The sequence below is a fragment of the Perca flavescens genome, chromosome 4 (genome assembly GCF_004354835.1).
Source record: "Perca flavescens isolate YP-PL-M2 chromosome 4, PFLA_1.0, whole genome shotgun sequence".
Lineage (NCBI taxonomy): Eukaryota > Metazoa > Chordata > Actinopteri > Perciformes > Percidae > Perca > Perca flavescens.
The window spans coordinates 29550939-29568158 of NC_041334.1; the positions used below are offsets into that span (position 1 = coordinate 29550939).

General features: G+C 41.3%; 2 protein-coding genes across 3 annotated transcripts; one reads left to right on the forward strand and one right to left on the reverse strand.

The window, feature by feature from the left end:
• Positions 1-1635: 1635 nt before the first annotated feature.
• On the forward strand, positions 1636-9915 carry LOC114553657 (dnaJ homolog subfamily C member 11). Of its 2 annotated transcripts, none has more exons than XM_028574970.1 (16): positions 1636-1793; positions 2670-2799; positions 3003-3076; positions 3186-3287; positions 3527-3655; positions 3771-3893; positions 4031-4104; positions 4214-4403; positions 4504-4589; positions 5261-5377; positions 5480-5635; positions 5976-6045; positions 6331-6388; positions 7047-7189; positions 7285-7414; positions 7522-9915. In XM_028574970.1, exons 1-16 carry the CDS (start codon positions 1665-1667, stop codon positions 7545-7547), a joined length of 1737 nt encoding a protein of 578 aa, XP_028430771.1. In that variant the 5' UTR covers positions 1636-1664; the 3' UTR covers positions 7548-9915. The 2 variants fall into 2 exon arrangements, with proteins under 2 accessions (XP_028430771.1, XP_028430772.1); XM_028574971.1 differs by lacking the exon at positions 1636-1793 and adding an exon at positions 1800-2037.
• Positions 9916-10013: 98 nt separating this feature from the next.
• On the reverse strand, positions 10014-16988 carry phf13 (PHD finger protein 13). The gene is made up of 5 exons (XM_028577006.1): positions 16471-16988; positions 15493-15591; positions 13060-13236; positions 12506-12926; positions 10014-12412 (listed from the first exon to the last, which is right to left on the reverse strand). Exons 1-5 carry the CDS (start codon positions 16513-16515, stop codon positions 12180-12182), a joined length of 975 nt encoding a protein of 324 aa, XP_028432807.1. The 5' UTR covers positions 16516-16988; the 3' UTR covers positions 10014-12179.
• Positions 16989-17220: the final 232 nt, after the last annotated feature.

Consider the following 17220-nt stretch of genomic DNA (forward strand, 5'->3'; position numbering starts at 1 on the left):
CCGGCCCCTTGCAAATTTTGATGCAGCCTGCATATCAATTTAGGTTCACAACTAATATTGGCCGCCTAGCTGTGCACAACACAAAAAGTCAGTCACATTGTAATTATGTGACACTTAAAGAAGATTTTGGCAGATTGGACGACATTGAGCCAAAAATTCCCCCACAACCAGAGAGTTTACATATTCAGGCTGTGAAACAGGTTGCTGGGAGTCAACTGTGTGGTAGCCTGCTTTTAAAAATGTAAGCTTTGTTTTACATGTTTTGCTAAATTCTATAAGAAACGTTATAAAGCTATATGAGACATGCAATAAAACACTTTGACTTTCTCGGTTAAATAAAAGCATGTCAGTAAACTTTACATGTCTGGCCCTTATTGTGATTCTCATTTTCCAGTGTGGCCCTTGCCCTGCTATAGATTAAGCTATGCCTAACAGTATCTGTAGCCTATTTAAAATTAACTCCACCATGACTGGCAACAACATAAAAATGCTGCTTAAATGTTGATGGATCAGTAATAATAATCTAATCTAATGTATAAAGTGGTAAAAGAAGTTGTCAGATAATTTACTAAATAGGCTACTGAAATAAAAAAAACAGTTTTAAAGAGAAATAGAATAATCTATTCCATGTAAAAGTCCTGCATTCAAAATGTTGAAGTACAGGCCTAGTAGGCTATGATAAGCAGAATGTATCGCTCCTGTCAGTATGATCATTTATTGTGTTTCTGATCATTACTGAACATAGGAGCAGTATTTTAAAGCTGTATAGCTGTATAGCATATTGTTTGGGAGTTTAACCCATATTTCTAATAGTTCTAAAAACTAATATTTTTTTATTGTAAAATCTTTATCTTTATATGGCGATGCCAAATGTTTTCAATGAGAAATAAAGGAATGTAACGCTAGTTTACTCACTGACAAATACAACACCTTCTATAACAGGGGTGTCACTAAGGGCCACACTGGAAAAAGAGAATCACACCAAGGGCCAGACATGTAGAGTTTATTGACATGCTTTTGTTACTGCGTGTCACTTTTTTTAAAAAACATTTTGTTAGCTTTTTTCCTCATTTTGTGTTGTTTTTGTTCGGACTTTTTTGTGGCTTTCTCAGACATTTGTCACCTTTTTGTAAATTTGTTGCTTTTCCCGAAAAATGTTTATGCTTTTTGTCGCATTGTTGTTGACATGAAGCCCTACAAAAGTCATCAAAAGAGTTCCTTAGCCATCATAGAATTTAGCAAATCAATCAAATCAATTTTTTTTTTTAACAACAACCCGTTTCACAGCCTGAATATGAAAACTCTCGCTGCTTCTGGGGGGATTTCTGAGTCTCAGATTCGGCAAATCTGCCATATTCTGCTTTGAATGTCATATAATTGCAGTTTTAAAAAACACTTTCCTGTGTTTGTGGTTTGGCGCACAACTAGGTGGGCCAACATTTATTGTGAACCCAAATTTATATACGGGCCGGATCTAAATCTGCAAGAGGCCGGATTTGGCCCCCGGGCCTTGAGTTTGACACATGCGTTCTATAAAGAAAAGCCACTTCACAATCCGCTTTCTTCTTGTATGGAGTTAGGACATCTATTTGGCACTAAACTCAAACCCAAATACAACCAGCAGAGGGCGGCAGAGCAACTTCCTCTTCCCGTACGGCTGACCAATGAGTTTCCAGAACACTGGAGGAGTGGGCGTGACCGTGCCAAACGCAAACATGGCGGCGTCCTTAGATGATGATGATTTTGAGTTTGATAACCAGGATTACTACTCTCTGCTCAACGTCAGGAAGGAGGTACGGTTCATTTCGTTTTACAATGACGCCGAATGGTGACGGACCTTTTGCCGTGAATGTCGGGTAGATTTCCATTGAGAAACTGGTCTGCAGTCGGTGCATCATCCTCCAGTTGAATGACGGTCTTCTTCATCAGCACGATCATCCGTGGAGGTTGAGACCGGTGTTGATGCCGCAGAGGCGTGAAAAGCGTGATATTTCAGCATCTACTTTACTTGATTGGAGGCAGTGTTTGCACTTTGAAGTGGGTGTTTGCAAAAACTAATGTCTGCATTGATAAGCACCTTCTCAAATATCAGTTCTCAATAAACCAGGGAGCCTGGGAGGCCTGGACTCACGTTTGGACGTGATAAGAACTGGAAAACGTTAGCTAACCTTAAATAGTTACTGTGGCAGACACCCTAGCTAGTCTAACAGGAAGTTGTCACACTTTTAAGTCCTCGTTTAATGTCAGTGGACTGTTTTTTTTTTTTTTTTTTTTTACGTTCTATAAAAATAGGATGCTTTAATGCAACAGTGTTGTGTCAGCACCGGGAATGAATTATTGATTAATAAGCCTTAGCCAACTGATTAGAAATAAATCTGCAAGGATTTTGTTAATAAGTTATTTTCAAGCAAAGAATTCAACAAATTAGCTGGTTCCATCCTCTAAAATGTGAAGATCAAATACTTTAGTGTGTCTTATATAATAGTACATTAAACTGAACTGTTTGGATAAAAAAAATAGCAATTTGAAGACCTTATCTTTTCTGGCATTTTACAGATGAAACGGTTAATTGAAGAATCAACAAAATATTTGGTAGATTAATCAGTTATAAAAAATAATTGTTGATTGCAGTCCTATAGGAGTGAGACACGTCCCCTCTCTTGTCACAGGCTACATTGGAGGAGCTAAAGGCGTCATATCGGAGGCTGTGTATGCTCTACCATCCTGACAAACATCGAGACCCAGAGCTGAAGAGCCAGGCTGAACAGCTTTTCAACCAGGTGCACCAGGCATATGAAGGTAAGGACGCTTGCAGGTATACACCAATTGGAATTTTAAACTATTTAGTTTAGATTTTTATTGCCATTCTTCTTGAGTAAATACAGATGAAATTATACTGGGCATGGAAGCAGACAAAATGCCATTCAAAGCACAAAGAGAATCAAGACAACAACACAAAACCCCTACATAAACTGAACCGTAATGTCCCTCTTTCGCCTCAGTGCTGAGTGATGCTCACTCCAGAGCCATCTATGACATCTTTGGGAAGAAAGGGTTGGAGGTGGAAGGCTGGGAGGTATGTATTCTGTCTAACAAACTTTTTTTTGTGGTTTTGCTGCTACATAATACATACTTGACATTAACATATCTTTATTGCCATACCTTATGGTGATGATGCTGCGTAGGTGGTGGAGAGGAAGAGAACTCCGGCAGAAATTCGAGAGGAGTACGAAAGGCTGCAGAGAGAAAGAGAAGAGAGGAGACTGCAGCAAAGAACTAACCCTAAGGTTTTCTCAGTCACAACTGCACCGCGTTCATCTGTCAACTTCACTACTTTCACTGTATTTCTTGTGTGGGCCGCTACTTTTATGCAGATATTACTGAATACATTGTGTAACACAACTCAAATTTGACTGTGGACGGTTTCCACATTCATTTCATTATGTCCCTCACCCTTTTCCTTCTTTCTTAATTAATTAATTAATTAATTCTGTCAAACTCTCCCCTTCACTCCCTCATTATTCAGGGCACCATCAGCGTGGGTGTGGATGCAACAGACCTGTTTGACCACTATGATGAGGACTTTGAAGAGATGCCAGGAGGAGGATTTCCTCATATTGAAATCAACAAGATGCACATTTCCCAGTCCATAGAGGTAAAACAAAACAAACACTGACTTAGCATTTTCTTACCTAAATGACCCTTACCTAAGCCTGGGTCACTGAATAATTCTCTGTTTTATCCGGCACAACTTTCCTGTCTTTCTTAAGGCTCCTTTGACAAACTCTGACACGGCGGTGCTGTCTGGTTCGCTCTCTACACACAATGGGAATGGAGGGGGCAACATTAACATGACTGTACGAAGAGTTACGTCAGCCAAGGGCTGGGGAGAGGTACACACACACACACACACGCACACACAAAAACTACAAAGTGCATGTGTTAAATGTTAGAGTAGGATTGTTTTAGTAATTTTGGCACAGACTTGCCCGCTCTACCAATACATGTTTCTGTGCATTCGGATTTGCAGGTGGAGTTGGGTGCGGGAGACATACTTGGACCTCTGATTGGGTTAAAGGTGTTTCGCAACCTCACTTCACGTTGGTGAGGCCTGATTGTTTGATCTAAGGGACTCTAATCCAAACTGTATTGACATATGAACGGCATTCTCCCTCTCTTTAATGTTCTCTCTTTTTGTCTCCTCTCTGTCCAGTTTCTTGACAGCCCAGTGTGGTTTGCAGTTCTCACCTCGAGGTCTGCGGCCAAGTTGTTCTCTGATGACAGCACGCCACCTGGACCAGAACACCATGGGCTATCTCCAGTGGCGCTGGGGGCCCAACAGCGCCATGACCACCAGCCTGGTCCGAGACACAAAGAGCAGCCACTTTACTCTGGCTCTGCAGGTACACACAAATGCGAGAGACACATGAGATTTGCTATTTGTTTCACTGTATATACTATATGCATCCTGTATTACTTCTCTCCCAACCCCACCCCTTCCAGCTGGGTGTGCCTCACTCCTACCTGATGATGAGCTACCAATACAAGTTCCAGGATGAGGACCAGACCAAAGTGAAAGGCTCTGTGAAGTATGTCTGTCTGCTTATCTTGTCTCAAAGGACTTATTTTCTGTAAATGAGCTGGTTTAACGGACAGGCGGTGTGCAAAAACATAGCAATGCAAAAAAATAATAATGTATTGATTAGCAGATGGAATTTCCTTGTCAAAGCAGCTTAACACAAGCCGAAAACTGTGTGTGTGTGTGTGTGTGTGTGTGTGTGTTTTGTGTGTGTGTGTGTCTAGAAGGATTTAAAGTGTTTTTTAATTACATTTTCTTGTTATTGCAAGAACATTGTGAAATTATTGTGATGTAAGCTTTTCATGAAAAATAATTACAAGAAAGCAGTTTGTCTTTTCAAATCCCAATAATGTCAGGATCAAAAATATGTTTTGTGATCATTAGTGAAGGAACATGAGAACTTTTAGCAGCGTTTTATCTACGATTATAAGGCTTAGGTGCAGCACCCAAGCCATTTTGGGCACCTATGTTCAAATTCATAAATACATAAAACATTCATAAATACAGACATTAACATCAAAGGAAATATAACAATAGATGCCAATTTTTTTTTTTTAGAAGTTGTAAAAAGAAAACCAGAGACCCTTAGCTCCACAGTTGCGCCCAAAACATTTGAATCTCTGGTTTTACCGTGCTTAACTCTAATGGTCTCTGTTCATTTTTGTGTGCCTCCCTTTCCAGGACAGGCTGGTTTGGTACTGTGGTGGAATATGGAGCAGAGAGGAAGATCAGTCGACACAGTGTCTTGTCAGCCACCGTCAGCATCGGGGTCCCTCAGGGAGTCACACTCAAGATCAAGTACTGGCCAACCCAAAATATGATCTCATTCTCTCGTGGATCCTTATCTACCTGTATCGTTATCTAATGTGTGTGCATGTTTGTCCTGGTGTTTCCGTGCAGGTTGGCGCGTGCCAGTCAGACGTACCTGTTTCCTGTCCACCTGACCGATCAGCTGCTGCCCAGTGCGGTCTTCTACGCCACTGTGGGACCCCTGCTGGTCTACATGGCCATTCACAGACTGGTCGTCATCCCGTATACACAAGCACAGAAAGAGCAGTCAGTACATCTCCTGTCCTCATAACCTCTGACACTCAATCAGGATCTCCCGTTGCCAGAATTTGACAGTGAATGCTCTGCTTACCTTTTACCAAATCTTTATTTGTTAACCTGTGAACTACTCCTTAAGCTTTGCCGTTTTGTAGCATATTTTTTTGCATGTATGAGGGATAGTTGAAGGGAACTACACAGCCCTGAGTTAAGCAGAAATGCAACGTTGTTGACATTGCATGATTATGGGTGTTAATACTACGGGGGTTTTCTGTCACACTGTCGTCATGGAGAGCCTCCACAGTGCATCCCAGTGGGTGATTGTCGATGTCTGCTTTGTGATTCTCAGAGATCTGGAGCTGCACAGGAAGAGCTCAGCCACAGACATCGCCAAGAAGAAGCACGAGGCAGAGTCTGCTGTGAGTACTCGCACTCGCATGCAAACACAGTTGTGTGTGTGTGTGTGTGTGTGTGTGTGTGTGTGTGTGTGTGTGTGTGTGTGTGTGTGTGTGTGTGTGTGTGTGTGTGTGTGTGTGTGTGTGTGTGTGTGTGTGTGTGTGTGTGGGGTGGGGGGTGGGGGTGGGGGGGGGGGTGGTCATTGATCATTGTTTTGAGGTTCAGATCGCCCTGATCACGTCCTCTCTCCTATTCTATTTTGTTCTTCTTCTGCTCCTCCTCTTCTTTCTCCCTCGGCTCCTCTGCAGGTTTTGCTGATGCAGGAGTCTGTGAAGAGAATCAAAGAAGCGGAAGAATCAAAGATGGGTGAGGAAACACACACACACACACACAAACACACATACACACAGACGCTACACCGTGGTGTGAAACAGAACCTTTTTTTAAAAATTTGCAGCCAAAACTTGGTAAAAATCCAAATGTGTAATTCAAACATTTTTTTTCATCGTAGCTCCAGGACTGTGTTTGCGTGACTTTCCTTATCTACTGCTGTGAAGCAAGTGATGAAGATGTAGCCCATCTCCATGCTGCAGTGTTTTTAACCTTGTTAGTCTGTGCACAGAACACCAAAGTGTGGTGTAAATCCAGTGTGCTAATGAAGTTCCTGTTATATTTGTGTAGAGGGTGTATGTTTTTAATTATTTGAAGAGTCACTATATGGGATGTGTTCACAACACCTTCTAGATGCTCTGTCCAAGAAGTAGAGGTATAAATTGTTAGCAGTAATGATATCAAGCTAACATAGTAGCAGGACCGCTGTTGCCATGCCACAGCTTGACGTAGCTGACATAGGTTCTGTGTTTCCACAGCTGTAGGTGGAATTTACACAATAACACTCATAGTCATGTCCTGTGCATTATTCCAGTCCGTGTGCACTGCTCTCTGTTTTAAACTGTGCATCATAATTCATATACTGTATATACACACCCAAGTAAAGCACTACACGCTGTACGTTACCGTCTAGGTCTGATCATCCTGAATGCCTGGTATGGAAAGTTTGTGTCAGACACCAGCCAGAAACAGGAGAAAGCAAAGGTCATCGATGTTACTGTGCCTCTGCAGTGCCTGGTCAAGGACTCCAAACTCATCCTCACCGAGGCCTCTAAGGTTTGTGCGTGTGCATGTGTGTTTAAATGTCAGTGTGTCCATTTGCTAATCCACACATCTGTATGCGTGCCTATGAATTGCCTCTCTGTGTGCAGGCAGGGTTGCCGGGTTTCTACGACCCCTGTGTGGGAGAGGAGAAGAGTCTCAAATTACTGTACCAGTTCAGAGGTGTCATGCACCAAGTCATCTCTGCAGACACGGAGTCGCTACGAATACCCAAGCAATGTCAGTATGCAGCCACTTTACCCAGAAGACCCAGTTTTCTTAATAATACAGCTGCACACTACTACAGTACATGCATGCATCCAACGTATATTTCTTTTCTTTTTCAGCTCACAGAATTGAGTCTGAGTCCTAGGAACCCACCGCTGTTGTATACACCAGAGGACAAAATGCAAACAAAACAGACCGTGTGCAAACAGAAGAACCCAAGAATGAAGGGGACACAACAATGAGTCTCTTTCTCTCCTCTGGTCCTCTTTAACATGGTATTAGTGAATCTGTTTATTGAGTTCCTCCGCTCCTCCTCCTGTGGCCCGTCTCCGAGGTTCAGCAGAATACGGGAGTCAGCTTCAGAGTTTCTACAAGATGTTAACGTTTGTGTCTCTAGTCTGCTACACCTGACAGGGCTGCTCAAATATCTGCGTGCTGCAGGAGATCAGACACCGGCCCTGAACATAGTTTTATATATGCACAACACGGAGGGGACTGATGGTCACTGCGGACGTGGTGACCATTCCCGTTAAATGATGAGCTAAAAGTGCATAAACATTTATAGATGTAAAATGACAGCACCGCTTATATACTTGACATTTGAATATGTCAGGTATATGAGCCGTGCTGTAATTTGACCCCATATCATTGTCGTCTTTGTCGTGTATGTGTATCACCCTGGTAGGTTTGAATCTAATCATGTATGTTATAACGTTACAACAGTAATTTCACTAACTCGTGCAAATAGTTAGAGTAACACTATGCAGGATCATGTCTCAGTGACCCTGAGGCTGGACTGAGGATCGATTGCGTAACTCATGTTATTGTTTTCTTGTTGAAATGTCCCATCCTCATTTATTATGCCTTTCAGTGACATGTCTGCTGCTCAGGTGTAAACTGGTGCTCAAAACTTGTATCTGTGAAGGTTGGGATATGGAAGTTGGAGGAGGGATTGTACAGAGAGGGAAAGTGCTAGAGATGCCCTTTGATGGTAGTCATCAAACCAAGGACAGAAAGGCTTGAATTCTCCAAACAGATTTTTTTTTAAAGATTGCAGCTTAAAGGCAGACGTTTCACTTCGATTTGATTTGTGTCAGTGTTTATTGATTGTTGCTGTGCAGTTGCAGCCCAAACAGAATTCCGTACAATGGTTTTTAATAAGTGAAGTTTATAGTTTGTACTTCACTGGTGTACATCCAGCCCTAAGCCCCTGATAACAGTTGCTACGGGTATGGATTTGTAATAAACTAGCAAAAATGGAGATGTGAATAACTGTTTTCTGGTTGTGATGCGACCAGTAGAGGGCGTAGGTCAACACTTTTACCTCACAAAGGTTGTGTTGCTGCTAAAACTGTCACTGTGACAGACAAAAAAAAAATGTGTGACTGGAGCTGAACTGAGCCACACTGCAACCATTCTGATTATGGCAACATACTTTACTTTATTCAGTTTGTACACCAGTCCTGTGCCATATATTTTAATTTGATGTCCTCTGTCCCTCTTTTTTTTAAATTTCAATTTAGGATTAATCTGCTAATGTCATGTCAATTCTTATATATGGTATATGATTTTAAAACCATGTGTGTCACTTGGCTATCATTGAGGAGATAAGCTATTAGCTATTAGTAGCTATTTTCTTATTAGAGTGGTGAGGTTGACATGGTGAAATCTAATGTGCTGCGATGCACTTTCTGTTCAGATACAGACGTGTTGTTGCACAGTAGTCCCAAAGTTTTTAATATTAAATGCACATTTAATTAAATTCACATTACAACTACAAACTCCTTTTTGCAGATTGACACTAACTACAAAGGGAAATGCTAAAAGAGTGAGTTTGTGAAGTATTCTTAATTTTGTTGGGCGACCATGTCGTGGGCTATGGGGAATCCCTGAAAACCACTACTGTAGGATACAGATGGTATTTCATTGAATACAAGGGGATATTTTGCACAAAATGTATAGTATTGAAACTGTAAAGCATATTGAAAGTGGTGCTGAAGCCTCTAAAGCTGTACAGTTTCACTGAACTCCAGGGTATACATCTAAGAAGTTTCGACTAGTCCGGTTGACTTGTAGTGCCCTTCATTGATTGAATTTTTTATTTTTTTTTTCCTCCATTGCTGTGATTGACCTGCAAGACCTAAACGCGTGGATAAGCTCAGAACAGTAAGCATTGAGATGGAAAGGTTTTGGTATTTAGTTGGAAGGAAATCTGTCTCTGCAGGGAGATGCAAAACGTTCTTGCGTTGGGGTCACCATTACAGCAGCCATTTTGCACCAATTCTGTTTGTAGTATTTGTATTGTCTCATTTGTTTAAAGTGTACTGTGAAGTACTTTGGCAGGTCAGCTGGTCACCACTGCTCTAGAGGCCAGCAGAAAACTGCTCCCTGCTGTTACACTCCAGCCCATCATCACCACAACTGACCTGCACTGGTATGTGAATAGACTGTATGGTTGAGGAGCCTGTGTTCTCTCTTGTCCTGTTAAGACTACAATAAATATGAAGCGATCAGAGTCTTGTTTGATTTCAAGAGCATTGCAGATGTACCATCCGGTTAAAAAACAAAAACAAACAAGGCATGTGATATTATGAAGGGAAAAGGCAACAAATTAAAATGGTAACTCTTTATTTACAATAGTTTACAATAGTTTCACAGAAACAGTTTGCACCACAGTACAGACAACGCTTTCTCTAAGGGGATAGGATTATCCAAGATCAGAATAAACGAGCATTGTTAACATTAATTACACTGATGTTTTAAAGACGCAGATTAAAATTAGAAATTTGTGCCTGAAGAAGTCTCTTCAGGTTCTCAAGACATTAACATCCTGAGAAACCGAAAATGATTTTAGGTCTTGAAACATCCTAAAAACACCAACGGATGCTTTTTTTTTGTAAGATCTGGCAATTGCTGGGTACGGACTATTTAACCAACATCTGTAAATACCAGAAGACAAGTGCAGAGATGAGCTTAACCACTTTAAACCTAAGAAAGTTTTTTCTTCTTTGCATACCAAACATTCATTGTGTGTGTTAGTCATTCCCTAGGCAAGTCGTTGATTCTCTGCATTGTAAAATCCCATCCTTGACTAAGATAAAGGTTCTGACTCTAAAATCTGTCACAACAGTATGGCTTTTATATAATCACAAACAGCAGATGGCACATGAATACCAATGCTTAAAATCAAATTTCCAGCAAGTTTTGAGGAAAACGTTCCCTACAAAACAACCCACTGCATATGGAAGTAAACTAATACTGCTGTGAAAACATGAGATGTGATAAGAGACCGAGATCTGTTCTTCTGGTCTGACCCTTCAGAGACACAAACAAAACAAACAGACCCTGCCCGTGGTACTTTGCTGATATCCATTTTCTCCATATTACAAAAAGGCCAAAAACCATGAAGTTTAGTTGAGCCATACCAGGACATGCTTTGCCTGCACCCTCGCACAGTTTCAACCATTCAAACAAACAAACTCGCATGCATAATTTCAAATGGACTCTTGACAGAATCTTTCTAACAAACACTATTCCAGTAAAGCTAGCTTTTTGATACTTAAACAGGACGGCCCAACAGGACGGCCATGAGTTCCCTTCTGTGAATATACTTGTCTCTGAAAACTGTCATGAGCATGGAACGGTTGAAAACAAAATGTGAATTTAAATAACTGTTTGGCAAATAAGGTATTTAATAACAATACCTCGGTTTAATCCTGTCATAAAATGCAGCAAAAACACTGACCAGAGGCAGAACAGAACAGAAAACACCTTTACTGAAAACTCTCATCTGAATCTCGTCTGTTATCTGGCTTTTTTAAACTGTGAAATAATAGTTATTTATTACAAAGAAAGAAAACTCAACAGAAAGAAAATTCTGGTGAAATAAGAACACCGTTTCAACATTTTTGAAAAGATAATAGTATGAAAGCTTTGTGTGTGGCCAAGTAACGTCTTGATTTAGGAGGAGTAGCCGAGGCTGGAAGACCGTTTGTGAAGTAGAAGGGAGAGGAACAAGCGCTTGGTTCAGTTGTACGGGCTTCAAGCCTCAATGATATTCTTTCACAATGTCTTAAATAACAAAACAGAATAAACACATGAAGCAGATGCAGTCTCTTGTCTATTGTCCTACATCTTTGTTCTACTGGATTATACCTCAGCTTAATACTATAGCACCATCTGAAGCAATTAACGCAAGGCTTAACTTGTTTTCTCATTTTTAAAACGGTAAAAGAAATCAAATCCAGTTTAAATCAGAAACACATACCTGCCTCTATGACAGAACAGTCATGTGGATTCTTTTGAAGAAAAAGAAAAAAAAAAAGTGAGAAAAGTGCAAACCGTCTTTCCCACAAATCCCAGCATGCACCATAGTGGGTGGCAGTTGTGAGGGTATTCTCTCTATATGGCAGTTCAAAGGTTTCCAGTGTTCATGAGACACCAAGTCACAACGGTAGAGGTTTGCTGCTATGCTAATGTCATCTACAAACAGACATCCATTCAGTGATTGCCTTACGCGCAGGGTCTGTAGGGAAGCAGGAACAAACCTTAGTAAATCTAAAATAGCACTCAAACGGTTTCCAAATGGGATAAGGGCTTGGGATAGGTCCATCAAAGTGTTTTTTTTTTTGTTTTTTTTAGAAAATGTTGGTTCATGGTTGACCATGAAGGACAGAGACCGAAGGGTGCAAGACCTGAATTGGAGGAAGGGACAGTCCAGCAGGTGTAGGGGAAGCAAGAGTGGAAAGGGGGTCAGAGTTCAGGGTTCGGCCTGGACTCAGTCAAGCAGATGCTTGCGTGGGCCTATGCGTGAGCGGTGGGAGCGGCGGGCATCTGCAGTTCCGCGGGACTCTCGGCAGCTCTGGCACACATATGTCTCTGGCACGTGGCTCTTGCGGATCTTAGCACACGACAGATGGATCCAGGTGTTACACTGGTTACACTCGATCATGGCCCGGCCCGCAAAAGGCTTCATGCAGAAACACGTCACCAGGTCCCACGAGTCGTCATCTGAAAAGACAGGAGAGAGCATAAGCTGAGTTAAGCTTGGTCACTTTGTCAAACTTGTAACAGTGCAATATATGCAACAATAGAAAACCTTACCGGAGTCTACCATGATGTCCTCATCCTCGCCTGATCCATCTTCGTCTCTGAACACCACCTGTTTCCCCTGGCGGAACACTGTTCTGTTTCCTGAAAGGCCCTCCACCTTCTGTACCTTTACCATCCCTTCTTCAAGGTCTTGACCATCCCAGTTCCGACGCTCCTCCTTGGGCTCCTCCTTGCAGGGGGCTGGGTTAGGCAGGTGCTGGGGGTGGAGGGGAATGCAGAAATCATCTTCAGGCTCTTCTTTGATCGTTTGGCCACCAAAGGAGATGGGGTGCTGCAGCTCTGGGACCGTTGAGTGGGCCTGCTGAACCCGGCTTTCCTCACCAACCGAATGCTCTCTCTCCTTTCTCCTTTTCTTCTTCTTCAGCTTGTCACCTTTCCTGCGGTCATCTGGGTGCAGGTTGGTGATTGTGTACTGCAGAATAGAAAATAAAAATAAATAAATAAATAAATAAATAAATAAATAAATAAATAAATAAAGGAGCATGCATGTCAAAAGGGATGATGGTGAACATATAAGGGAAATGATGTGACATCATCCAACTCACATCTTTCGTGTGACTGGACAGCGTGGCTCCTGGCTGTGGACGTTTCCTGCTCCTGTCCTGGGGGACCTTGGGAGGGCGCTGCGGACAAGAGGTTGGGGGTCCCGGAGTCCAGCCATCACTGTCAGCGGTGCTGCCTGTACTGTTGGGAGGACTGGAACTACTGCGCAGTGGAGAGTCCTGCAACATGGGAGAACAAAGGGTCAGCGAGCGCAAACTCAGACCTGGGGATAAAGCTGGGGATTAAAAGGGATGGTTCGAAGTAATTTCACCTTAGGGTCCTTCGCACCATGACCTCGAGCCAAACACCCCCAGAAGCTTCCCTTGGTCTAACATTGGGGGAGTTAGCGCTATCAGCCGAAATGGCTTATTGCAGGCGCTAATGGATCCAAAAAGTGTATCTCATAAATTACCCCACTAATAATGCCTGAAATGGTACCAAACTTCTACAATAGTACAAATAGGTTCTGTATTCATAAAACGAGGCACTGGAAAGTTTGTAAGTACACCAGGAGTTTATTTAAATAACACCTGATGGCTTTGGTCTCTACTACGAGCAGCCGGCGGTGAGACGGCAGTAAGACGAGAGCTTAGGGACAGTCTACAAACTACAACACCGAAAAGAGATACAACAAAAATATTTATTAATTTAACGATTAAATAAGGTAGTGTCTCCAAACTTACCTCAATTATAACTTGTCTCCTGCTAGTTGTACTACAGCACTTACTTTCAAAAAATAAGTTAAATTAATAAATATTTTTGTTGTATGTCTCTTTTCTGTGTTTTTTTTACGAGATACTCCTTTGGATCCATTAGCGCCTGCACTAAGCCATGTGGCTAATAGCTCTAACTCGCCCAATGTTAGACAAGGGAAAAAAGCTTCTGGGGGGTCGTGTGCCTTTTTCTCGCATGTAAATGAAGTACTGTAAATAATGTGAACAGTTAGTTTTAACCACACTATAATTTAACAGTTCCTTTTTTAAACTAAACAAGAATGGCTTATTCAAGTGCTTTAAACAAACATTTCACAACAGCTTCAGACTATGAAAATTTGGCTGTCTTTGGTTATAAATTCCATTTCCATTGTCTAACAATGCAGAAGCATTGGGGTTATTAATCGGTTTCAAAAAGTGACCAGTAATCAGACTGCAGGCAAAGCTAAAGTACATTTTAATGACAACTTGAATGTTGGGCTGCGCTATGTATCATATTACATTTTTCCACTTACAATTGAGATCTCTATGAGCTGTCATTCTGACGTGACAACAATTGAGATGCATTTACAGTAGCAAGGATATCTGGCACATAAAACCATCACCGAGTATCAACAAATGACACGACATGACGAAATGCACACAGCCAGAGGGGACGGAAATGAAAACAGAAGTGCAACAGTGACAGAAAAACCTTTAAAGTAAAAAAACCAAATTACAAAATTAGTCAGAATCTAGAAATCTCTGCCGTTGATGAAGTAAATTTGTCCAACATCAGTTCAAACACAATAAATAAATAATTTACTGAAATAAGGGGTCACACTTTGTTGCAGGTTTTAATGACTAAGCTTTCTATACAACAGATGGGCTCAGGTAAGGAGTTGACAAACGGCACTGTAGTGTAGATGACGGATCACACAGACCGATCCAGCAAACTAAACAGGAGGCCATGAAGCTATGTGTTAACACCAATAACAGTCACAACCGAAATTGTGCGTACAACAAAAAAGAAAAGGTTAGTTCTTTGCAGAGGGCATGCTGAAACTCAAATAAACTCTTAGAGCCAGAGAAACTAAGAGACAAAAGAAGCAGTTCCTGATAATGTCATTATCTGGCTATCTGCCTTCCTGTCCCCAAACAGTAGATGCTATTCAATGGGCAAAAGAGAACTCAACGTTCCATATCCAATTTACAGAGTCGACACAATTAAAGATTACATAAAAGATATGCGCCTTACTTGTTAAGACCGTATGCAAACACCTTTCCAGACAATGACATCCACCAACACAGTCTAGACTGCTCAATGTCAATCAAAACAAATTTCATTGGAAATGATTATATATACATTCAGATCCTCTGTAAGTGTACTGTCCTCATCAACTTACCACAAATATTTTGATTTCATTGAACGCATTGTGGGTATGGTTGGCCCCCCCTTGAGGAATTTTAGAATTTTGTTACCCACTGTAGGTATATTTTCATTTTGTTTTTAGATAGGATTTTCTACTACTACCAGGATATTTTCCTAGTTGTTTATTGGACTTTGTTTACATGAAACATGCTGTAACTCAATGCAACAGTCCTCAGACGTAAATGAAGTATGTCATGTAAATGTAGCTGAATAAAACGAGTGCATTTAAAAATATAATTTTTTATGTAAATGCAGTGCATGTAGCTAACGTTACTGTGTAGCTACAGGCACAAACGGTCTCATTTACTCACCTCTTGGGGGTATGGGATGTAACCGGCATAGGCCAAGACGAAAGTGCAAAACTTGTTAAAATCCTCTACTGTCCTCCTCCGATATGGCGGACTGAAACCCTGTCAAAAAGGAACATTAGCATTAAACCTAACGTTACACATCCTTATATACTGTCTATGTACACATCCTGACATGGCGCTGACATTAGCGACAAGTGATTGGCACACTACCATAACGTTACTCTGCAAACTGACAATCAGCGTCGCCTCGATGCGACGTAACAGTTAACAAAATTTAACAAAAAATTAAAAAAATACATTTTGACAAACATATGCAGAAGGTTAATTAATAGCATTGACAAATTTCTTTCTGGACTCATCAGTGAAACCTCCTACCAACAAACTATAAACGACAGCTAATAGTCGCTAGGTCGGCTAGCAATAGACAGCAAATAAGTAACTAACGTTAATGCTAAGAAGCTAGCTAGCTGCTGGCTAGTATCGGTGGAGTTTAACTAGCAAAACAAAAACTATGAAGTAATTAATACATTTGAGGTAAAGACTGTCGATGAGCCACAGAGAGTCATAAAAGCATCACTGTTATCTAACTGACGATACAAGCATATTGTGTGAATACGATGCTTAGTAAGCCAACGTTAATGTTAGCATGCATCGCAATGTTTTCTTTTCGATGAATCGTTAAGCTAGCTTTAGCGTTAACAACCTTACAAAGTACCATCTGAAGTAACGTTAATTTCTTAGCTATTCTTTAACACAAAGTTGACAGCTTTTCTGAATGCTTAGCGTGTGTAACTTATTTAATTTCTGCACCAATAGCTAGCTAACATTATGACAACATTAGCGCAGTAAGCTAACGCTAACTAACCAGCAGCTGCTAACGTTACAGTGTGGCGACAACCTCGATCAAGTTGACGTTTGCTAACGTCGTTAGCCATGTCTGCAGACAACTCACTGTAAAACAGTTAACGTTACTCTTACCTCTGACTGAAATGCATTGGATGTCGATGGGTTTATGTCACCCATCTTTACCAAGTACCCGGCCACCTGGCTTTGTGTAGATAACGTGACAGACTAGAGCGACTGGCTACTCGACGCGCCGTAAACACTGAGGTTAAACTTACCTAGCTTTTGCTTGCTAGACACCTAGCGCCATAGCTAGCTAGCTATCTATCTAACGTCAACGTAGGGTAACTTAACTAAAACTCGAAGCAACAGTGTTTGCTCAGTATGCCATCATCACCAACGATAACGTTGGACTAGTGCGGGCGGGAACCAACTAATCGGTTCAAGTTGTAAAACGTGTCTCCCGTGAATAGTTAGCGTTACTATTGTATTTACACCGAGCTGTCCGGTAATGTCTTCTGTTGACTGATGGAGGAGCGGTTCACTGTCAGAAGCTGCCTGCCCCCCCCCTTCTTCTTTTTCTCCTTCTTCTTCTTCTTCATAGTTATGGTAGCTAGTGAAACTAAATGGTGCATTACCGCCCTCTTATGTGTTGCGTGTGTCGTGGTTATCCCCTCCAACTCTTGGAATGACTATCAGATGATAGTGACGTCTTCCTTAGACCTCATCTCTTTAATCCACTGTCATGCCAACATAAAAAACATAAAACATGTTTGTTTGTATAAAACGACAAGTTGTCATTAATTATGTTCCCAATATGACAAATGCGATATTTGTAATGCATTGGTAAAACAACTGTAGGCTACTAATACATTTCTCTCCACT